Source organism: Dendrobates tinctorius, unplaced genomic scaffold (genome assembly GCF_039654945.1).
Source record: "Dendrobates tinctorius isolate UK_male_01 unplaced genomic scaffold, ASM3965494v1 ptg000102l, whole genome shotgun sequence".
Taxonomy (NCBI): domain Eukaryota; kingdom Metazoa; phylum Chordata; class Amphibia; order Anura; family Dendrobatidae; genus Dendrobates; species Dendrobates tinctorius.
In genome coordinates, this window is record NW_027361770.1 from 39,763,963 (window position 1) to 39,782,774 (window position 18,812).

Here is an 18,812-nt window from a genome sequence, read left to right on the forward strand (position 1 = left end):
TTGACAACAGTTTCTACCAGCTCCACCAACATAGGCGGAGTGGGAGGGATGCGGGCATGACATCACAGCTCGTCCAATTCATGATGATGTGGTGTCCTTACTCCCACCATCCTACACCAGTCCCTAACAGAGAGCATCACAATAACAAACAGTGATAAAGTCCGAAACTCTAATGTATATTGCAAAAGTTTATTGTCCAAAAATAGGTCACAAAACAGATTACAGGGATAAACAAGTGACAAGCAAAAACGGCATTAGCCAGGACGGTAAAGGCAGCATGAAGATCCTAGTATATAACCAAGGGGCACAAATAATATGCAGGTACTACTCAGCAAAAGTTCATATAAAGTATATGCAAGTGCATAATCAACTGAGATCGCTAGAGCAGTTCATAAATTACAAGCCAAGGACACACATAATATGCAGGTACTGCTCAGAAAAAGTTCATGTGGAATATATGCAAGTGTATACTAAACGGAGATCACTATAACAGTACATAAGTTACAGACCACACTAAAGGGGGTTTTACACATAGCGATATCGCTAGCAATATCGCTAAAATGTCACTGATTTTGTGACGTTATAGCGATATCGCTATGTGTGATACTTACCTCCGACCGGCTCCCCCGCTGATCGCGCGGCTCCATTTCTCGTCGGCCGCTTCCTGCTGTGTGAGACGAGCGACGCGTGGAGGCGGGCGGGAGGACGTCTGGATCGCTGTGTGTGAAAGGTAAGTATCGTCCGCTGTATCGCTGTGAGATCTTTCTGTGTGAAAGCTCACTAGCGATCATTTAGCGATGCACCAGCGATCCTGACCGGGTCGGATCGCTGGTGCATCACTAAATGTAAAAGGGCCTTTAGAGCAGGCATATACAGAGTTAACTATGTCTAAACTGTGTTCCAAATTATTATGCAAAAAGTTTAGGAGTGATAAGGTTAGAATTTTTTTGATTGTCATTTAAACGCATTGATGGTGATGTGTGTCAGGGCTCTTTATATCACTGAAAGCAATTGCAGATACCTGTGCACATTAGTTTGGCAGGTGTGTCCAAATAAAGGCAAGACTACTTAAGAAGGCTGTTCCACATTATTAAGCAGCCTACATTTTTTGCCAAAATGGGAAAGAAAAAGGATGTGTCGGCTGCTGAGAAGCAACAAATTGTGGAGTATTTAGGTCAAGGCATGACTACAATCAACATTGCCAAGACACTTCATCGTGATCATCGCACAATCAAGAAGTATGTAGCTGATTCCCAGCACACGTGTGCGTGCTGATAAGGAAAAATTTAGGACTCTTTCCAACAGGCAATTGCGTCAGGTTAAAAGAGCAGCTGCAAAAATGCCTTGTCATAGCAGCAGACAAGTTTTTGAAGCTGCTGGTGCCTCCAACGTCCCCCGAACAACAAGATGCAGGGTCCTTCAGAGGTTTGCAGCTGTGCGTAAGCCATCCTGTTGACCACCTCTATCCACTGCACACAAGCAGAAACGGCTCCAGTGGGCCAAACAATACATGAAGACTGACTTCCAAACTGTTTTGTTCACCGATGAGTGCCGTGCAACGCTCGATGGTCCAGATGGATGGAGTGGAGGATGGCTGGTTGATGGACACCCCATGAAAACACGGCTAAGGCGCCAACAAGGAGGAGGTGGAGTAATGTTTTGGGCTGGAATCATGGGGAGAGAGATTGTCGGCCCCTTTAGGATCCCTGAAGGGGTAAAGATGAACTCCATAATCTATGTGGAGTTTCTAAAACAGCACTTCCTGCCATGGTTCAAGAGGAAGAACCGTGCTTTCCACAGCAAGATCATTTTCATGCACGATAATGCACCGTCTCATGCTGCAAATAACACATCTCCATCTCTGGCTATGGGCATAAAAGAGGACAAATTTATGGTGTGGCCACCATCTTCCCCTGACCTCAACCCCATTGAGAACCTCTGGAGCATCATCAAAAGGAGTGTCTATGATGGCGGGAGGCAGTTCACATCTAAGCAACAGCTCTGGGAGGGTATTCTGTCCACATGCAAAACAATTGAAGCACAAACCATCCAAAAACTGACAAATTCAATGGACGAAAGAGTTCAGAAGCTTCTTTCGAACAAGGGGTCCTATGTGCAAATGTAACATCACCTAGAAGAAAGTTTTGACTTAAACTGTTTGATTTCATTTTGTAATAAGCTGATAATGCTTATAATTTCACAACTGACCAATAACAAGGTTGAAAACTCTGCTGCGCATAATAATTTGGAACATGCATTTTGAGTATTTCTTATTTTTAAAAATATACTGTTTTCATAGGCAGTTTGTTCAAAAACATTGCAATTATACTAGAATAGTAGTTGACTGGAAAATAACAATGACTGCAATTCATGTAGGTAATTTAGAGAAAATACGAGGAAATATTTTTTGCATAATAATTTGGAACACAGTGTATACAAAGTGCCACCAGGGGAGAGATGTAAACACACCGGGTATTCACGCTGTCTCCCGCCCACCCCGACACATGTTTCGGAGGTTCTCCTTCCTCAGGGGGCAGTCCCCAACAGGATCAAGATTTCTGGCATGGAGTACACCACTTTTCAGATACTCTTGGTTCATTAAAAGTCACGTACCTAGTAATAAATTGGAAGTGTCTGACTGTTGTTGTTCACATGGGTTTTGATGAACTGGTGCCTTAGTGCAGCAGATGAAATACACATTATGCTTATTTTCCTTAGAAATCGGAAGATGTCCAGCAGTGCCATCAACACAAAATGGCAGCAACCAGTGGGACCCAGCAAAACCCATCTACTGCTCAGAGAAGTATGATCGAAAGTGGTCTTCATGGAAGAAATGCAGCCAAATCCCATATGGAAACAAGGTCAATAGACTCAGCTGGTCATGAAAAACCTAGGAACTGAGGAGTAGAAAAACGGCAGCAGGTGCTCTGGACTGAGTGTCAAATATTTTAAATTTTGCCTCATAACAAAAGGCAGTTTATTCTCCAAAGAGTGATACATTGAGTTTCTGGAGGCAACAATGAAGCATGGTGGATTCTTCACAAGTCTGAGGGCACATACCAGCAAAAGGATTTGGAGATTTCATCAAGATTAATGGCATCCTCAATGGTGATAAATACAGGCAGATACTTATCCATCATGTATCACTATCAGGGAGGCGTCCGATTAGCTTCACATTTGCTCTGTAGCAGAAAAATAACAGCGAGTGCAAATCAGAACTATCTTCAGCATAAAGGACAAAAAGTCCTGGAAATGATGATATGGCCTCCAAAGCCCTAATCTCAACATCGAGTGTGTGTAACTACAAGAAAACACAGATTTGTGCAAGCCTACATCCACAGATCTGTGGTTAGTTCTCCAAGATGTTTGGAACAAACTGTCTGCCGAGTTCCTTCAAAGACTGAGTACAAACATTCCTAGAAGAATTTATGTGGTTTTGGGCAAAGGGTGGTGGTCACACAAAATATCGATTAGATTTAGGTTTCTCTTTTGTTCATTAATTAAAATGGTGAGTGTGCGGGATAATGTCACGCTTTTATACATCAGGACATAAATATCTGGTCCATTAGAAGGTCTTACAACTGGGTAAACACATCCTTAGAGCAAAGACACATGACAAATTACAAAGTATTATTTAAAGGAAACTTGTCACTTTTCAATTCACGCAGACCGGATCATGGGCAACAAGAATGAATCAGAGCTTGGCTACGCGAAGGCAGTCTTTTTTTTTTTTTTTTTTTTTTACTCTGGGCTGCTCTAGACTATCAAACTGCTTAAACATCTGCCTTAATAAATGTGACCACCTCTATAGAAGGGCATTTGATTAGCAGCACTTGGCTGATACCCTCTTAATTCCTAAGAAGCAGCAAGGTCTCATTCAGACATACATGTTCTAGCCACGTTTTTCAACAATAGAACACGAACCCATTAACGATGAGCGAACGTGCTCGGGTAAAGTGTTATCTGGCATGCTCGGGTGTTTGCAGAGTATCTTGGGCGTGCTTGTATATTATGTTTGAGTTCCTGCGGCTGCATGATTTGCAGCTGATCGGGAACCTCACGCATTGAGGCGGTCTAACAGCCGCAAATCATGCAGCTGGGGAACGCGAACATTTTATACGAGAACGCCCAAGATACTCCGATAACACAAGAGCATGCTTGGATAAGACGTTATCCATGCACATTCATTCATCGCTAATATTTTAGATCAGCTTTGCTAAAATGGGCAGAGCTGGGGAAAGAGCTGGAGCACAACTTATCAAATTTGAGTTTTCTATGCCAGAAATGCTACTCCAGTCCATGACAGTATACGGAGTCGCACACCATTTACAAGAGAGACCAAATTCAACACATAATAAAGGAAATCGTTGCCTGTACTCTGTCAAGACTGGTGTAGAGCGAGCTTGAGATATGCCAGTCTTCATGAATCAGCATCTTACTTCTCTGACTGAAAACACAACATACACACATACTATACAGTCATGAGAAATACTAAGGCTCAATGTGGTGTGTCATTGTGGCCATTTATAAAAGTGTTTCTAAGTAGTGGACAACTTCTTTATTTAAAGTACAGAGTTTTGGAATTGGATGGCTGACAAGCTCCTCTGGGTGTGATGAGAAGTTGTCCTTCTACCACTGACCATACATTGTACTTTCACTACAGACACTGTGCACTCTGTATATACATTATGAAAAAAATCAGGTAGATATCTGCACAATGTTATACCGTCCAACAGCTTTGTGATCTCATATTACAGCCATAGAAAAGATCCATAGTGAGAATACGATCTCAGTAATCAGAACATTTAGGCGGAGTTCACACGTTGCATTTTTTTCGCGTTTCTGCGGCGGTTTTAACCGCACGATTTTGCCGCGAAAAATAAGCATCCCATGCATTCCTATGGGACTCCGCAATGCTGTGCTAATGCTGCGGTTTTTACCGCGGCGGAATCGCTTTGCGGTAAAAACAGCAGCATGCTCATTAAATTTGCAGAATCGCGGCGATCCCGCACCCATAGGAATGCATTGTTCCACTTACTTCCCGCATGTGGCTGTGCACACCATGCAGAAAGTAAGCAGAACATTTGCGGATGGTACCCACGGTCCGGAGGAGAGAAGACTGTCCTCCGGGCTTTGGGTACCATATCCCTGTGAAAAATAGAATTTAAAATAAAAAATATTGTTATTCTCACCTTCCGGTGACCCGCGCTGCCTTCCCGCCTCTCTCCACGCTCTCGTTCCCAGTAATCCTTTGCAAAAATGCCCGCGATGGCGTCCGTTCTCGCGGTCATCGCGAATGGCCGCGAGAACGTACATCATCGCTACCATTTTCGCAAAGGATTACTGGGAACGGCTGCGCGGGACGTCGGAAGGTAAGAATAACACCATTTTTTATTTTTTTTTACATTTTATCTTTTACTACTGATGCTGCAGAGGCTGCCTCATAGTAAAATGTTTGTCACACTTGTCAAACACTATGTTTGACGAGTGTGACCAACCTGTCAATCAGTTCTCCAAGCGATGCTACAGATCGCTTGGAAAACGCTAGCATTTTGCAAGCTAATTACGCTTGCAAAATACTAGTTTTTCCGCGGGAAAATTGCGGGAATTTAAAATGCGATTTTCCCGCGGAATGGAATTCCGGAATTCTTGCGGGAATTTCCACGAGAGTTCCGGGTACGTGTGAACTTAGCCTTAGAGGAGGCCCCATTTAGAAGAGTACATTTAGGGTATGTGCACACGTTGTGGATTTGTGTGCAGATCCGCTGCAGATTCTCATGCGGTGTACAGTACCATGTTAAGCTATGTAAATGAAAATCCGCTGTGCACATGTCGCGGAAAATTCCGCGTGGAAACGCAGCGATTTTCCGCAGCATGCCAATTCTTTGTGCGGATTCCGCAGCGTTTTTACACCCATTCCATTATAGAAATCCGTAGGTGTAAAAACGCAGGCCAAATCCGCACAAAATCCTCAGTGAATTCACAGGTAAAACGCAGGTCATTTTACCTGCGGATTCTGGGCGGAAAAATCCGCACAGGAAGCCGCAACATGTGCACACACCCTTAGAGGAGGCCCCATTGAGCTGAGAGCAATTAGAGGAGGCCCCATTGAGCTGAGAACATTTAGAGGAGGCCCCATTGAGCTGAGAACATTTAGAGGAGGCCCCATTGAGCTGAGAACATTTAGAGGAGGCCCCATTGAGCTGAGAACATTTAGAGGAGGCCCCATTGAGCTGAGAACATTTAGAGGAGGCCCCATTGAGCTGAGAACATTTAGAGGAGGCCCCATTGAGCTGAGAACATTTAGAGGAGGCCCCATTGAGCTGAGAACATTTAGAGGAGGCCCCATTGAGCTGAGAACATTTAGAGGAGGCCCCACTGAGCTGAGAACATTTAGAGGAGGCCCCACTGAGCTGAGAACATTTAGAGGAGGCCCCACTGAGCTGAGAACATTTAGAGGAGGCCCCATTGAGCTGAGAACATTTAGAGGAGGCCCCATTGAGCTGAGAACATTTAGAGGTGGCCCCATTTAGCTGAGAACATTTAGAGGTGGCCCCATTTAGCTGAGAACATTTAGAGGTGGCCCCATTTAGCTGAGAACATTTAGAGGAGGCCCCATTTAGATGAGAACATTTAGAGGAGGCCCCAATTAGTTGAGAACATTTAAAGGAGGTCCCTGCTTTCTTTTACTTGTGATGGAAGAAATTTAGTTATGAAATATTTGGAATTTGTAGAGCAACTCCCCTATACTTTATTGAAAGGGTTATTACCATCTTCATAGTTGGACATTTTCAAATGCGGACTGTAAAAACAAGCCATTTAGCAACATATTTGCTTATTAAAATTTGCACATGTTCCTCGAATACTCTGACATTTCTTTAGTTCACAGCTCATTGCCTAGGAGACCGGCCACTGCTGCTGTCTAGCTTGTAAGGACGGTGCTGGAGCTGGGATTAAAAAGGTAACAGTACACTCCAACCATCCTGGCTAGTTTCAAAACAGTGCTTACAAGCTGACTAGAAAAGAACTTGTAAGCACTGAGCTGTCGGTCTCCAAAACAACGAGTTGTAAACAACGGATGAAAATTTTAATAAGCAGTAAAATAGAAAATAAGGTTGTATTTCCAAGCACTATCCGACAAAACCAACCTGGAAATAACTTTAAAAATGGCAGTGCCAGTCAGATGAAGTTTACCTGCTTACCTTCTTTGTTGGAGTATACAACTTTCTGGCTACTTTCGGCAGCGGGCAGGCAGGACACCCTGTCAATCTGATTGATAATAGCTGGGCATATGAAGCGAAACTCATGTGCACCAAGGAGGGTGTGCATGTCCATACCGTGCATGGTCAGCAGTCTAGAGGCATTCAGACACTGGAATCAAATGAGACAGGTCACAGCTACAGCAAAACCAACAGGGACGCCTACCCTACTACACATACTAGTCACTGTCCTCCTCATGGGGGTTACTCACACTCCTTAGTCTCACAAGATCACCATTAGCATCAGGGCAGGAGAGAGGGCATCATTATGGGGGCCTGGAATACAAGATGGCACTCTAGCACGCAGCAGCGCTCCCCTTACTCCCTTGACGTCCACATTCTCAGAAGATGGGAATAGGCTAACCCCAGTTATATGCCGCAATATATGATGAATACCCCATTACCAGTGTGGTGGCATCCGGGGGGCACACATTGACACGGCTTGGTCACCTCTGCAGTACTGACACCCCGGGCACCCTCTGTAGGGTGGGCTCACCTCTGCCCTTCCAGCAGTGCCTGCTGTATCAGAAACAAGGGCAGGTCTCTGATGAATACCCCATTACCAGCCAGTGTAGTGGCATCCAGGGGGCACACATTGACACGGCTTGGTCACCTCTGCAGTACTGACACCCCGGGCACCCTCTGTAGGGTGGGCTCACCTCTGCCCCTCCAGCAGTGCCTGCTGTGTCAGAGAAAAGGGCAGATTTTTGATGAATACCCCATTACCAGCCAGTGTAGTGGCATCCAGGGGGCACACATTGACACGGCTTGGTCACCTCTGCAGTACTGACACCCCGGGCACCCTCTGTAGGGTGGGCTCACCTCTGCCCCTCCAGCAGTGCCTGCTGTGTCAGAGAAAAGGGCAGATTTCTGATGAATACCCCATTACCAGCCAGTGTAGTGGCATCCGGGGGGCACACATTGACACGGCTTGGTCACCTCTGCAGTACTGACACCCCGGGCACCCTCTGTAGGGTGGGCTCACCTCTGCCCCTCCAGCAGTGCCTGCTGTGTCAGAGAAAAGGGCAGATTTCTGATGAATACCCCATTACCAGCCAGTGTAGTGGCATCCGGGGGGTACACATTGACACGGCTTGGTCACCTCTGCAGTACTGACACCCCGGGCACCCTCTGTAGGGTGGGCTCACCTCTGCCCCTCCAGCAGTGCCTGCTGTGTCAGAGAAAAGGGCAGATTTCTGATGAATACCCCATTACCAGCCAGTGTAGTGGCATCCGGGGGGCACACATTGACACGGCTTGGTCACCTCTGCAGTACTGACACCCCGGGCACCCTCTGTAGGGTGGGCTCACCTCTGCCCCTCCAGCAGTGCCCGCTGTGTCAGAGAAAAGGGCAGGTCTCTGATGAATACCCCATTACCAGCCAGTGTGTTGGCATCCAGGGGGGCACAGAGTGACACAGCTTTGTCACTTCTGCAGAACTGACACCCCTCTGTAGGGTGGGCTCACCTCTGCCCCTCCAGCAGTGCCTGCTGTGTCAGAGAAAAGGGCAGATTTCTGATGAATACCCCATTACCAGCCAGTGTAGTGGCATCCGGGGGGTACACATTGACACGGCTTGGTCACCTCTGCAGTACTGACACCCCGGGCACCCTCTGTAGGGTGGGCTCACCTCTGCCCCTCCAGCAGTGCCTGCTGTGTCAGAGACAAGGGCAGGTCTCTGATGAATACCCCATTACCAGCCAGTGTGGTGGGATCCGGGGGCACAGACTGACACCCCTCTGTAGGGTGGGCTCACCTCTGCCCCTCCAGCAGTGCCAGGGACGCTGGCAGATCTCTCCGGAGGGGTGACATGCCGCCTCTTCCTGGTCTCCTCACAGGTCGTGTGTGCCTGCTCCACTGGGGCGGTCACAGAGTGATGATCGTGATGATGATGCGGATGGTGATGGTGTTGGTTGTGATGAGGATGATGACCCGGATGCTGGTGGTCGTGCTGGCGCTTGGCGTGATTGCTCTTCAGTATGTCGCCGAGGCTGTGGATCAGTTTCCGGAAGCCGGCCAGTGTCATGCTCTGGTTACTATCTCCATAGCGCTCGAATAGAAGAAGCAGGTTGTGGCGCTGAGTGTTGGACGCCTGAGCCGAGTCCAGTCCGGACGGGGCAGTGCTGCTTGCCTGAGGCGGGAGAGTAACGGTGATGGTGGCCTCGCTCCCGGCGCTCGGCCGGTAGAGAATGCAGGCCACAAGTAGCACGTAGAGCGGCCCCATGTTCCCCCGCGTGCAGCCCTTTCTCTGCCGCACTAGACAGGGAGCCTGAGCCCCTCCCACACGTAGTGCACGTCACATGATAGAGGCGTGGCTTCCTCTGATCGTGGTCACACCCCTCTGTACAGCAGCTGTTCTGTGACCAGTCAGTCAGGACTCCGGCGGTGCGGAGGGGGGGGGTGGCTCACCGGCACCAGGGATTACAAAATGTGACCCTGACATCAGGTCCTTATGTCTGCCGTGGCGTTATGTGTGGCTAAACTGCACCATGTGAACTGGGATGTCACCGTGCAGCTACTGATCACCATGGGGGGCGCACCACAGCCCACTAATGTGATATTCCGTCACATTTGTAAGATACCAGTCCAGTTTAATTTTTAGTTGCACGCTGTTAAGTGGAGACATAACTGCTGGTTTGATGTAACTGGCCAACATTACAAACATACAGCACCAGAACCACCATTAGTACATGAACATAGCACCAAGCTTCGTACAGCAATCTATTTCAATGGGAGGTTGCTCTCATATTCAATAGTATTTCATGAATTTACAGCTCCCATTGGGTCCTCAAAGGGATTCTCTGAGAAATGTAATCAAATAAATACTCATTTAAATATTAAACATTTTTCTAAATATTTTTATTTCACAAACAGGCATGCTTTGTGTAGTGCACTCTGTGTTAGGCATCAGGTTCCTGCCTCTGCACAGGAGGAATCTCAAGCCTTGCATTCTGCGGTCTCCCATTCAGTCCCAGCCGCAGAGGAGGCCGCTCAGCAAAGACTTCATTGCCAGCATCTTGCTCAGGGTAGTGCTGTCAGGATGGTTGCTGCTGCTGCCACCTCTGGGTCAGCTTTGGCTATCCGCACTAGCCAGCAGCGAGCACCTCTAGAGGCTGAGTCCTTTTTGCAGCCTTCTGAGCATGCCCATGGGATGACCTCTCATTGGAGGTCGGGGGTCATACGCTCAGGTCCTCAAGCAGCTCTGATTGGGCCATAAGGAAGGTCCCGGAAGGCTGCGCCTATAAAAGGATCGCACGGCCGCACGCTAGTATAGTCTGTAATTTGTATTGGTATGTGTGATGATGGATGCTTGTGTAACGCTGATTGACTCATGAAACACCTTCCCTCGGATACGCATGTTAGTAGGGTTTAGAGTTTCAAGTCCGTGCCGAGTAGGGGCACTGCCTAGCGCCGCAGTGCTCTCAGCTCCTATCATATGTTAGTGCCAGTGTGTGCCACGCTACATTAGGCACTACGGTACCGCACTTTCAGCAACTACAGTCAGAGCGGTGCCGTGCGCCATTAATGCGCTTTCCAAACCAAAGCTTAGGCTGGTTAGTGGCGTCCGCCAGAGCTGCGCTGTATGTACTTTGTGCGGTATTTATCAGCTGCACCCTGTGACTCTTAACAGGGCACAGCGTTCAGTAAGGGTCCCTCCTTGGCGTTGCAGTTGCGGCGCCGAACACTAGTGGGTCTAGAGGGACTCTAACCCCGTGTCCTTGGGGCAGGATCCTGTGACCAAAACACTAGCGTTCACTCTGCGGTATCGCAGCCCTGTGAAGCAACAGGGTCTGCCTCCTATTCACCAGGTGAAGTTAACCTGTGTGTGTTTGCTATACCACCAGTTTCCGTCTGCCATTACCGAGCAGCAGTCTACCATCTCTGCACAGTGGACCCCGGGCTGCGAACGCACCTCATTACCATCTTTTATTATTTGGTGTGTTCTGCAAGCCCTAACACTCTGCCAGGATTTCAAAGATGGCTCCTGCCATAAATCGCTGTGCAGCTCATCCTAGGTTTCAGAAGACATGCAGTAGGACGGCTGCGTGACCATGATACAGATGCAGTAATACTGTAAGGCAGACTGACATGGATGTTCATCAACAGCTAAAGAAACTTGTTTATCTTCTCCATTAGGCCGGTTTCACACATCAGTGTTGTTAGGCGTCGGATTCCTGGCACTGCACAGCGGGAGTCCAGAGCCAGACATCCTGCGGTCTCCCATTCTTCCTCGACTGCTCCGGGTGTTAGCTCAGCAAACACGGCGAGCCAGGCTTGCTGCTCAGACTCACTGCTCAGACTCACTCTGACAGCCTGGATGTTGATTGCCACCTCTGGTCCTCATGCCGTGCTACTGGGCATGCCCGCAACTTGACCTCTCACTGGAGAGCAGGGGTCACATGATCAGGTCCTACGTCGGATCTGATTGGTCCTTCCCAAGCTAATGGAAGGTCCCAGAAGCGCATCGCTATAAAAAGCCCGCATGGCGGCTCGGCGATGCGCTAGTGTAGCATATTATGCTGTGTGTGTATGGTGACGGATGTGTGGACTGGTGACTGACGCATTATGAAACCCCTTCCCTCGGATATTACGAATGGTGACAGAGAGTTGGATAGTCAGTCTCAGCTTGTGGCAAGCTACACGCCACGTGATCCTCGCCTACACTAGCGTCCGTCGGCGCCCGGGTCTCAGCGCCGACGTCTGCGGCTTTACCTGCCGCTGCGCTGCACTAACCGCAGCTACTCTTGGTCGCTGTTGCAACGCCACACGCAGGCCTCTGTGACATTAACAGAGCCGCGTCTCGGCATCACATTGCCTCTTGCGACTCTGTGCCAGAACAGAGCCGTCCTTAGCGTTCGGGTGACGTTAACTCGAGCGCAGTACCTCATTGATTAGGTGCATCTGCCATTGTTCAGCAGCGGTCTTGTCACCTACCGCACGGTGGACTCCGGGCGGCGAACGCACCTCCTGTTATTTTATATCTGGTGCGTTCCAGGCAGCACGGTGGCTCAGTGGTTAGCGCTGGGTTCGAATCCCACCAAGGACAACATCTGCAAGGAGTTTGTATGTTCTCCCCGTGTTTGCGTGGGTTTCCTTCGGGTACTCCGGTTTCCTCCCACACTCCAAAGACATACTGATAGGGAATTTAGATTGTGAGCCCCATCAGGGACAGTGAAAATGTGTGAAAACTGTAAAGCGCTGCGGAATATGTTAGCGCTATATAAAAATAAAGATTATTATTATATTATTATTGTTCCGCCGTCCTAACATTTCACTAGCGCCAGGGTCTGGCTGACAATGGCAGACGTGCAGCAGCTGCAGCGCTACATTCGGCAGCTGGAGAGCAGGTTGGCGGCTATCGAGAGCACCAACTCAGCTGCGAATGCTGCGCTAGCTGCCGCCCAGACGGTCGCTGAGGCCGTCTCACGTGTGCCCACACTTTTGCCCTCGCCAACTATCTCTTCCCTCCCGCTCCCCGATAAGTTTTCGGGTGAAAGCGCCACCTGTAGGGGATTCGTCAGTCAGTGCTCCATTCACCTGGAGTTGCTGTCTGCACGGTTTCCTACAGAGCGGGCTAAGGTGGGCTTTATTGTCTCAATGTTAGCTGGCCGGGCATTGCAGTGGGCCACACCGTTGTGGGAACGTGATGATCCCGTGGTTCAGGGGCCTGCTCAGTTCCTCGCGGCTCTGAAGCAGGTCTTCTTGGGACCACGGGTCACGCACGATACGGCTCTCCAACTGTTAGCGTTAACACAAGGGTCACTCTCGGTTAGCCATTATGCTGTCCGGTTTCGGACATTGGCTTCCGAACTGGAGTGGCCGGACAAAGTGTTAGTCCCAGTGTTCTGGAGAAGCCTAGCTGAGCACGTCAAGGACGCTCTAGCCACCCAAGATATTCCCACAACTCTGGAGGAATTGATCTCCGTCTCCACCCGTATTGATCTCCGGTTCACGGAGCGCGGGCTGGAGAGGACTCAATCCAGACGTAAGATTAACCTGGCTCCCACCTTTACCGAACCGCTGAGCCATTCCGCTCAGGAGCCTCCCTCCATCGAGCCCATGGAGGTATCTCGCACCGGTACTAAGCCACGTCAGGTGCGGGGCTCTGTGCGCTGTTATCACTGCCGACACTTTGGCCACTCGGCTGGCACATGTCCTCAGCGGCCAAAGGGACGACCCCATTCAATGGTTGTAGGTGGTGGCCAGTCCCAGATGGAGCCCTTTTCGCCTAAGCCGATATTCCGGGGTACTCTGGATAATGGTTCCTCCACCTGGGAGGCAGAGGTTACTCTGGACTCCGGGGCCGAGGGGAACTTTATGTCCTTGAGTTTTGCCCAGAGTCACTCTATCCCCCTGGTATTACTCCCACAACCTCTGACCATCAGGGTGGTGGATGGGGCACCATTGCCGTCTCAAGTGACCCATCAGACGGTCCCACTCGGTCTCACCATGTCCGCCTCACATCGGGAGACCCTGTCCTTGCTTATTATGCCTCATGGCATCGATCAGGTACTCCTCGGGGTTCCCTGGCTTCGTTGTCACTCCCCTCACATTGATTGGGCGTCGGGGAGAATACTGGGCTGGAGCAAGGACTGCGAGGGAAGGTGTCTGAGGGACAGTCTTCAGGTAGCATCTACAGAGCTGCCTACAGATCTCTCCACGCTTCCTAAACCTTACCATCAGTATGCGGACGTCTTCTCTAAGAAGTCTGCGGAGACACTCCCTTCGCACCGTCCCTATGATTGCCCGATTGACCTCCTGCCGGGCACAGAACCTCCTCGAGGTTGTGTCTACCCATTGTCTCTCCCGGAGACAGAGGCAATGTCCCAATATATCCGGGAGAACCTGACGCAGGGCTTTATCAGGAAGTCAGTGTCACCGGCTGGGGCAGGCTTCTTCGTTCAGAAGAAGAGCGGAGAGTTACGCCCCTGTATCGACTACCGCGGTCTCAATGCCATCACGGTATAGAATAAGTACCCTCTCCCGTTGGGATGATTTAGCGAATCCTGCTTTGAGCAGGGAGTTGGACCAGATGGCCCAGGAGGTCCCTTCCAACTCTACGATTCTATGATTCTATCTCCGAGTTGTTCGACAGGTTGCGTGGGACGCGGCTCTTCACAAAGCTAGACCTACGAGGGGCATACAACCTGATCCGTATTCACGAGGGAGACGAATGGAAGACAGCTTTTAATACTCGGGATGGCCATTATGAATATCTGGTCATGCCCTTCGGCCTTTGTAATGCGCCCGCTGTCTTCCAAGACTTCGTCAACGACGTCTTCCATGATATGCTTTCTACCTCGGTGGTGGTCTATCTGGATGACATCCTCATTTTTTCGCCAGATTTTCCCACCCACCGGAAAGATGTCTGCATGGTATTCGACCGCCTGCGGGCGAATTCCCTGTTCGCCAAGCTGGAGAAGTGTCAGTTTGAGCAGGAGTCCTTGCCATTTCTGGGCTACGTCATCTCGGCCCAGGGGTTGGCTATGGATCCGGCCAAACTGCAAGCGGTTATGGACTGGCAAGAACCCCATTCTCTTAAAGCGGTGCAGCGCTTTTTGGGGTTCGTTAATTATTACCGTCAGTTTATACACCACTTCTCTACTCTGGAAGCTCCGTTGGTTGCTCTCACGAAAAAAGGAGCTAATCCTAAGGTGTGGACCGAACAGGTTTCTAAGGCTTTTTCCTCCATAAAGTCCCACTTTGCAGGCGCTCCTATTTTACACCGTCCCGATGTGGATAAGCCGTTTATCCTTGAGGTAGACGCTTCTTCCGTCGGTGCAGGAGCAGTCCTTTACCAAAAGGATGCTCAAGGTCGGAAGCATCCCTGCTTCTTCTATTCTAAGACCTTTTCACCGGTGGAGAAAAATTACTCCATCGGCGACAGGGAGCTGCTGGCCATGAAATTGGCTTTCTCCGAGTGGAGACATCTCCTGGAGGGAGCCCGGTTCCCCTTTCAGGTGTTCACGGACCACAAAAACCTGGTCTATCTTCAGACGGCCCAACGCCTGAATTCCCGTCAGGCCAGGTGGTCGCTCTTCTTCTCTCGCTTCCGCTTCACCCTGCACTACCTCTCCGGGGAGAAGAACATCCGAGCAGATTCCCTCTCGCGCTCGGTGGTCTCAGCGGAAGAAGGAGAAGCTGAGCCCCGGTTAATTCTCCCTCCGGAGAGTTTTACGACCGTGGCTCCTATCGCTCTCGAGTCGATACCGCCAGGCAAGACCTTGGTGCCCCCTCGGCTACGGCCGGAGGTTCTTGCCTGGGCACATGCCTCCAGGCTAGGTGGCCATTTTGGTGATAAACGGACCACCAAACTGGCAAGGTCATATTGGTGGCCACATATGGCTCGAGACGTCAAGGCTTACGTGAAAGCATGCGTCTCGTGTGCCCGGAATAGGCCCTCTAGACAGAGGCCGGCGGGGCTCTTGTTTCCCCTGCCAGTAGCGGATAGACCATGGGAAATGGTGGGCATGGACTTTATAGTTGGTCTGCCCAAGTCCAGTGGCAGTACGGTCATTTGGGTGGTTACCGACCATTTTTCCAAAATGGTACATCTAGTGACACTCGCACGCCTACCTTCCGCCTGAGGTCTGGCCGTCCTGTTCATTAAGCATGTATTCCGTTTACATGCTATGCCGGACAAAATCGTAAGTGACCGAGGTCCCCAGTTTGCATCTCGTTTTTGGAGGGAGCTCTGCAGCTTACTCAGCATCGAGCTAAATCTGTCTTCCGCCTACCATCCCGAGACGAATGGCTTGGTCGAAAGGGCCAATCAGACCTTGGTCATCTATCTACGACATTTTCTCTGCCAGGCAGGATGACTGGGCATCCTTGCTGCCTTGGGCTGAATTTGCCCTAAACAATGCGGTGGCCGATTCCACTGGTCAGACGCCTTTTCTCCTAAATTATGGTCAACACCCACGTGTCCCTGTCCCAATGCCGGTGTCCTCCACTGACTCCAGGGTGGCAGACTGGGCAGTGGAGGCCCGGGACATTTGGGATCACACTCAGGATGCTATCCGGGCATCTAAAGAAAGGATGAGGGCATCCGCCGACACGCACCGGCGTCCCGCGCCAAGCTTCTCCCCTGGCGACATGGTGTAGCTCTCCACCCGGAACATTAAATTGCGGGTCGAGTCTCCCAAGTTCGCACCACGATACATTGGATCGTTCAAGGTCCTCGAGCGACTTAGATCATGACGGATAACATGATCAGGGATAAAAATTCTCCATTAAATGTCACCTGCTTAACCCAGCAGGAAGTACGGCGGCGTCTACAAATCACTAAAATTGACAAATCCCCGGGCCCAGATGGGATACACCCCCGAGTACTGCAGGAATTAAGCACAGTCATAGATAGACCACTATTTTTAATCTTTAAAGATTCCATAATAACAGGGTCTGTACCACAGGACTGGCGTATAGCAAATGTGGTGCCAATATTCAAAAAGGGGACAAAAACTGAACTTGGAAATTATAGGCCAGTAAGTTTAACCTCAACTGTGGGTAAAATCCTGGAGGGTTTTCTAAGAGATACTATACTGGAGTATCTGAAGAAGAATAACCTCATGACCCAATATTAACATGGGTTTACAAGGGACCGTTCCTGTCAGACTAATCTGATAAGCTTTTATGAAGAGGTAAGTTCCGGACTGGACCAAGGGAATGCAGTGGACGTGGTGTACATGGACTTTTCAAAAGCTTTTGATACGGTGCCACACAAAAGGTTGATACATAAAATGAGAACAATGGGGATAGGGGAAAATATGTGTAGGTGGGTTAAGAGATGGCTCAGGGATAGGAAACAAAGGGTGGTTATTAATGGAGCACACTCGGACTGGGTCACGGTTAGCAGTGGGGTACCACAGGGGTCTGTTTTGGGCCCGCTTCTTTTTAACATATTTATTAATGACCTTGTAGGGGGGCATAGAGAGTAGAATTTCAATATTTGCAGATGACACTAAACTCTGCAGGGTAATTAATACAGAGGAGGACAATTTTATATTACAGGAGGATTTATGTAAACTAGAAGCTTGGGCTGATAAATGGCAAATGAGCTTTAATGGGGATAAATGTAAGGTCATGCACTTGGGTAGAACGAACAAGTTGTATAATTATGTGCTTAATTGTAAAACACTGGGCAAAACAGTCTCTGAAAAAGACCTGGGCGTATGGGTGGACGACAAACTCACATTTAGTGGCCAGAGTCAAGCAGCTGCTGCAAAGGCAAATAAAATAATGGGATGCATTAAAAGAGGCATAGATGCTCATGAGGAGAACATAATTTTACCTCTATGTAAGTCACTAGTGCGACCACACTTAGAATACTGTGTACAGTTCTGGTCTCCGGTGTATAAGAAAGACATAACTGAACTGGAGCGGGTGCAGAGAAGAGCGACCAAGGTTATTAGGGAACTAGGGGGTCTGCAATACCAAGACAGGTTATTACACTTGGGGTTATTTAGTTTGGAGAATCGAAGGCTTAGGGGTGATCTTATTACAATGTATAAATATATGTGGGGACAATACAAAGACCTTTCTAATGATCTTTTTACTCTTAGACCTGTGACCGGGACAAGGGGGCATCCTCTACGTCTGGAGGAAAGAAGGTTTAAGCATACTCACAGACGCGGATTCTTTACTGTAAGAGCAGTGAGACTATGGAACTCTCTGCCATATGATGTTGTAATGAGTGATTCACTACTAAAATTTAAGAAGGGACTGGATGCCTTTCTTAAAAAGTATAATATTACAGGGTATATACACTAGTCTCCTTAATATTGCGTTGATCCAGGGAGCTAGTCTGATTGCCGTATGTGGAGTCGGGAAGGAATTTTTTTCCCCAATGTGAAGCTTACTGTTGCCACATGGGTTTTTTTTGCCTTCCTCTGGATCAACATATTAGGGCAAGTTAGGATAGGATATGGGTTGAACTAGATGGACTTAAAGTCTCCCTTCAACCTTAATAACTATGTTACTATGTAGTGGTCTACCGCCTGGCTCTTCCTCCACATTTGGCCATATCGGACGTGTTTCATGTGTCCCTCCTCAAACCAGTTCACATGGTCCGGTTTTCTGAGCCATCCACCGGGTCATCAGACTTATCGTCTGACGAGTATGAGGTTAACGCCATCGTGGGGCGCAGGTTTGTCCGTGGCAAAAAGTTCTATTTGGTGGACTGGAAGGGTCATGGTCCTGAGGCTCGGACCTGGGAGCCAGTGGAGAATATTCATGCACCGCTCCTGGTTGCGGCTTTTGAGCGCAGTGAGGCTCAGAGGGGAGGGGGCGGTAATGTTTGGCGTCAGATTTCTGGCACTGCACAGTGGGAGTCCAGAGCCAGACATCCTGCGGTCTCCCATTCTTCCTCGACCGCTCCGGGTGTTGCTCAGCAAACACAGCAAGCCAGGTTTGCTGCTCAGACTCGCTCTGACAGCCTGGATGTTGCTGCCACCTCTGGTGCAGCAATAGCAGCGCAACCTGCTCTGCAGGTAACTGCTCCTGAGGCTAAGTCCTCATGTCGTGCTACTGAGCATGCCCGCAACTTGACCTCTC

General features: G+C 49.2%; 1 protein-coding gene across 2 annotated transcripts in view; it reads right to left on the reverse strand.

The window, feature by feature from the left end:
* Nucleotides 1–9,540, reverse strand: part of SLC39A6 (solute carrier family 39 member 6) — a 36,335-nt gene extending 26,795 nt beyond the window's left edge. The window contains exons 1-2 of one of the 2 annotated variants that reach the window (XM_073587851.1): nucleotides 9,016–9,540; nucleotides 7,203–7,371 (exon numbers count right to left, since the gene is read on the reverse strand). In XM_073587851.1, the coding sequence (XP_073443952.1) occupies nucleotides 7,203–7,371; nucleotides 9,016–9,483 (637 nt within the window). In that variant the 5' untranslated portion in view covers nucleotides 9,484–9,540. Of the gene's footprint in view, nucleotides 1–7,202; nucleotides 7,372–7,918; nucleotides 7,934–9,015 lie in introns of those variants that run through there. The other variant, XM_073587852.1, reaches the window with a different exon arrangement.
* Between the last annotated feature and the right edge of the window lie 9,272 nt (nucleotides 9,541–18,812).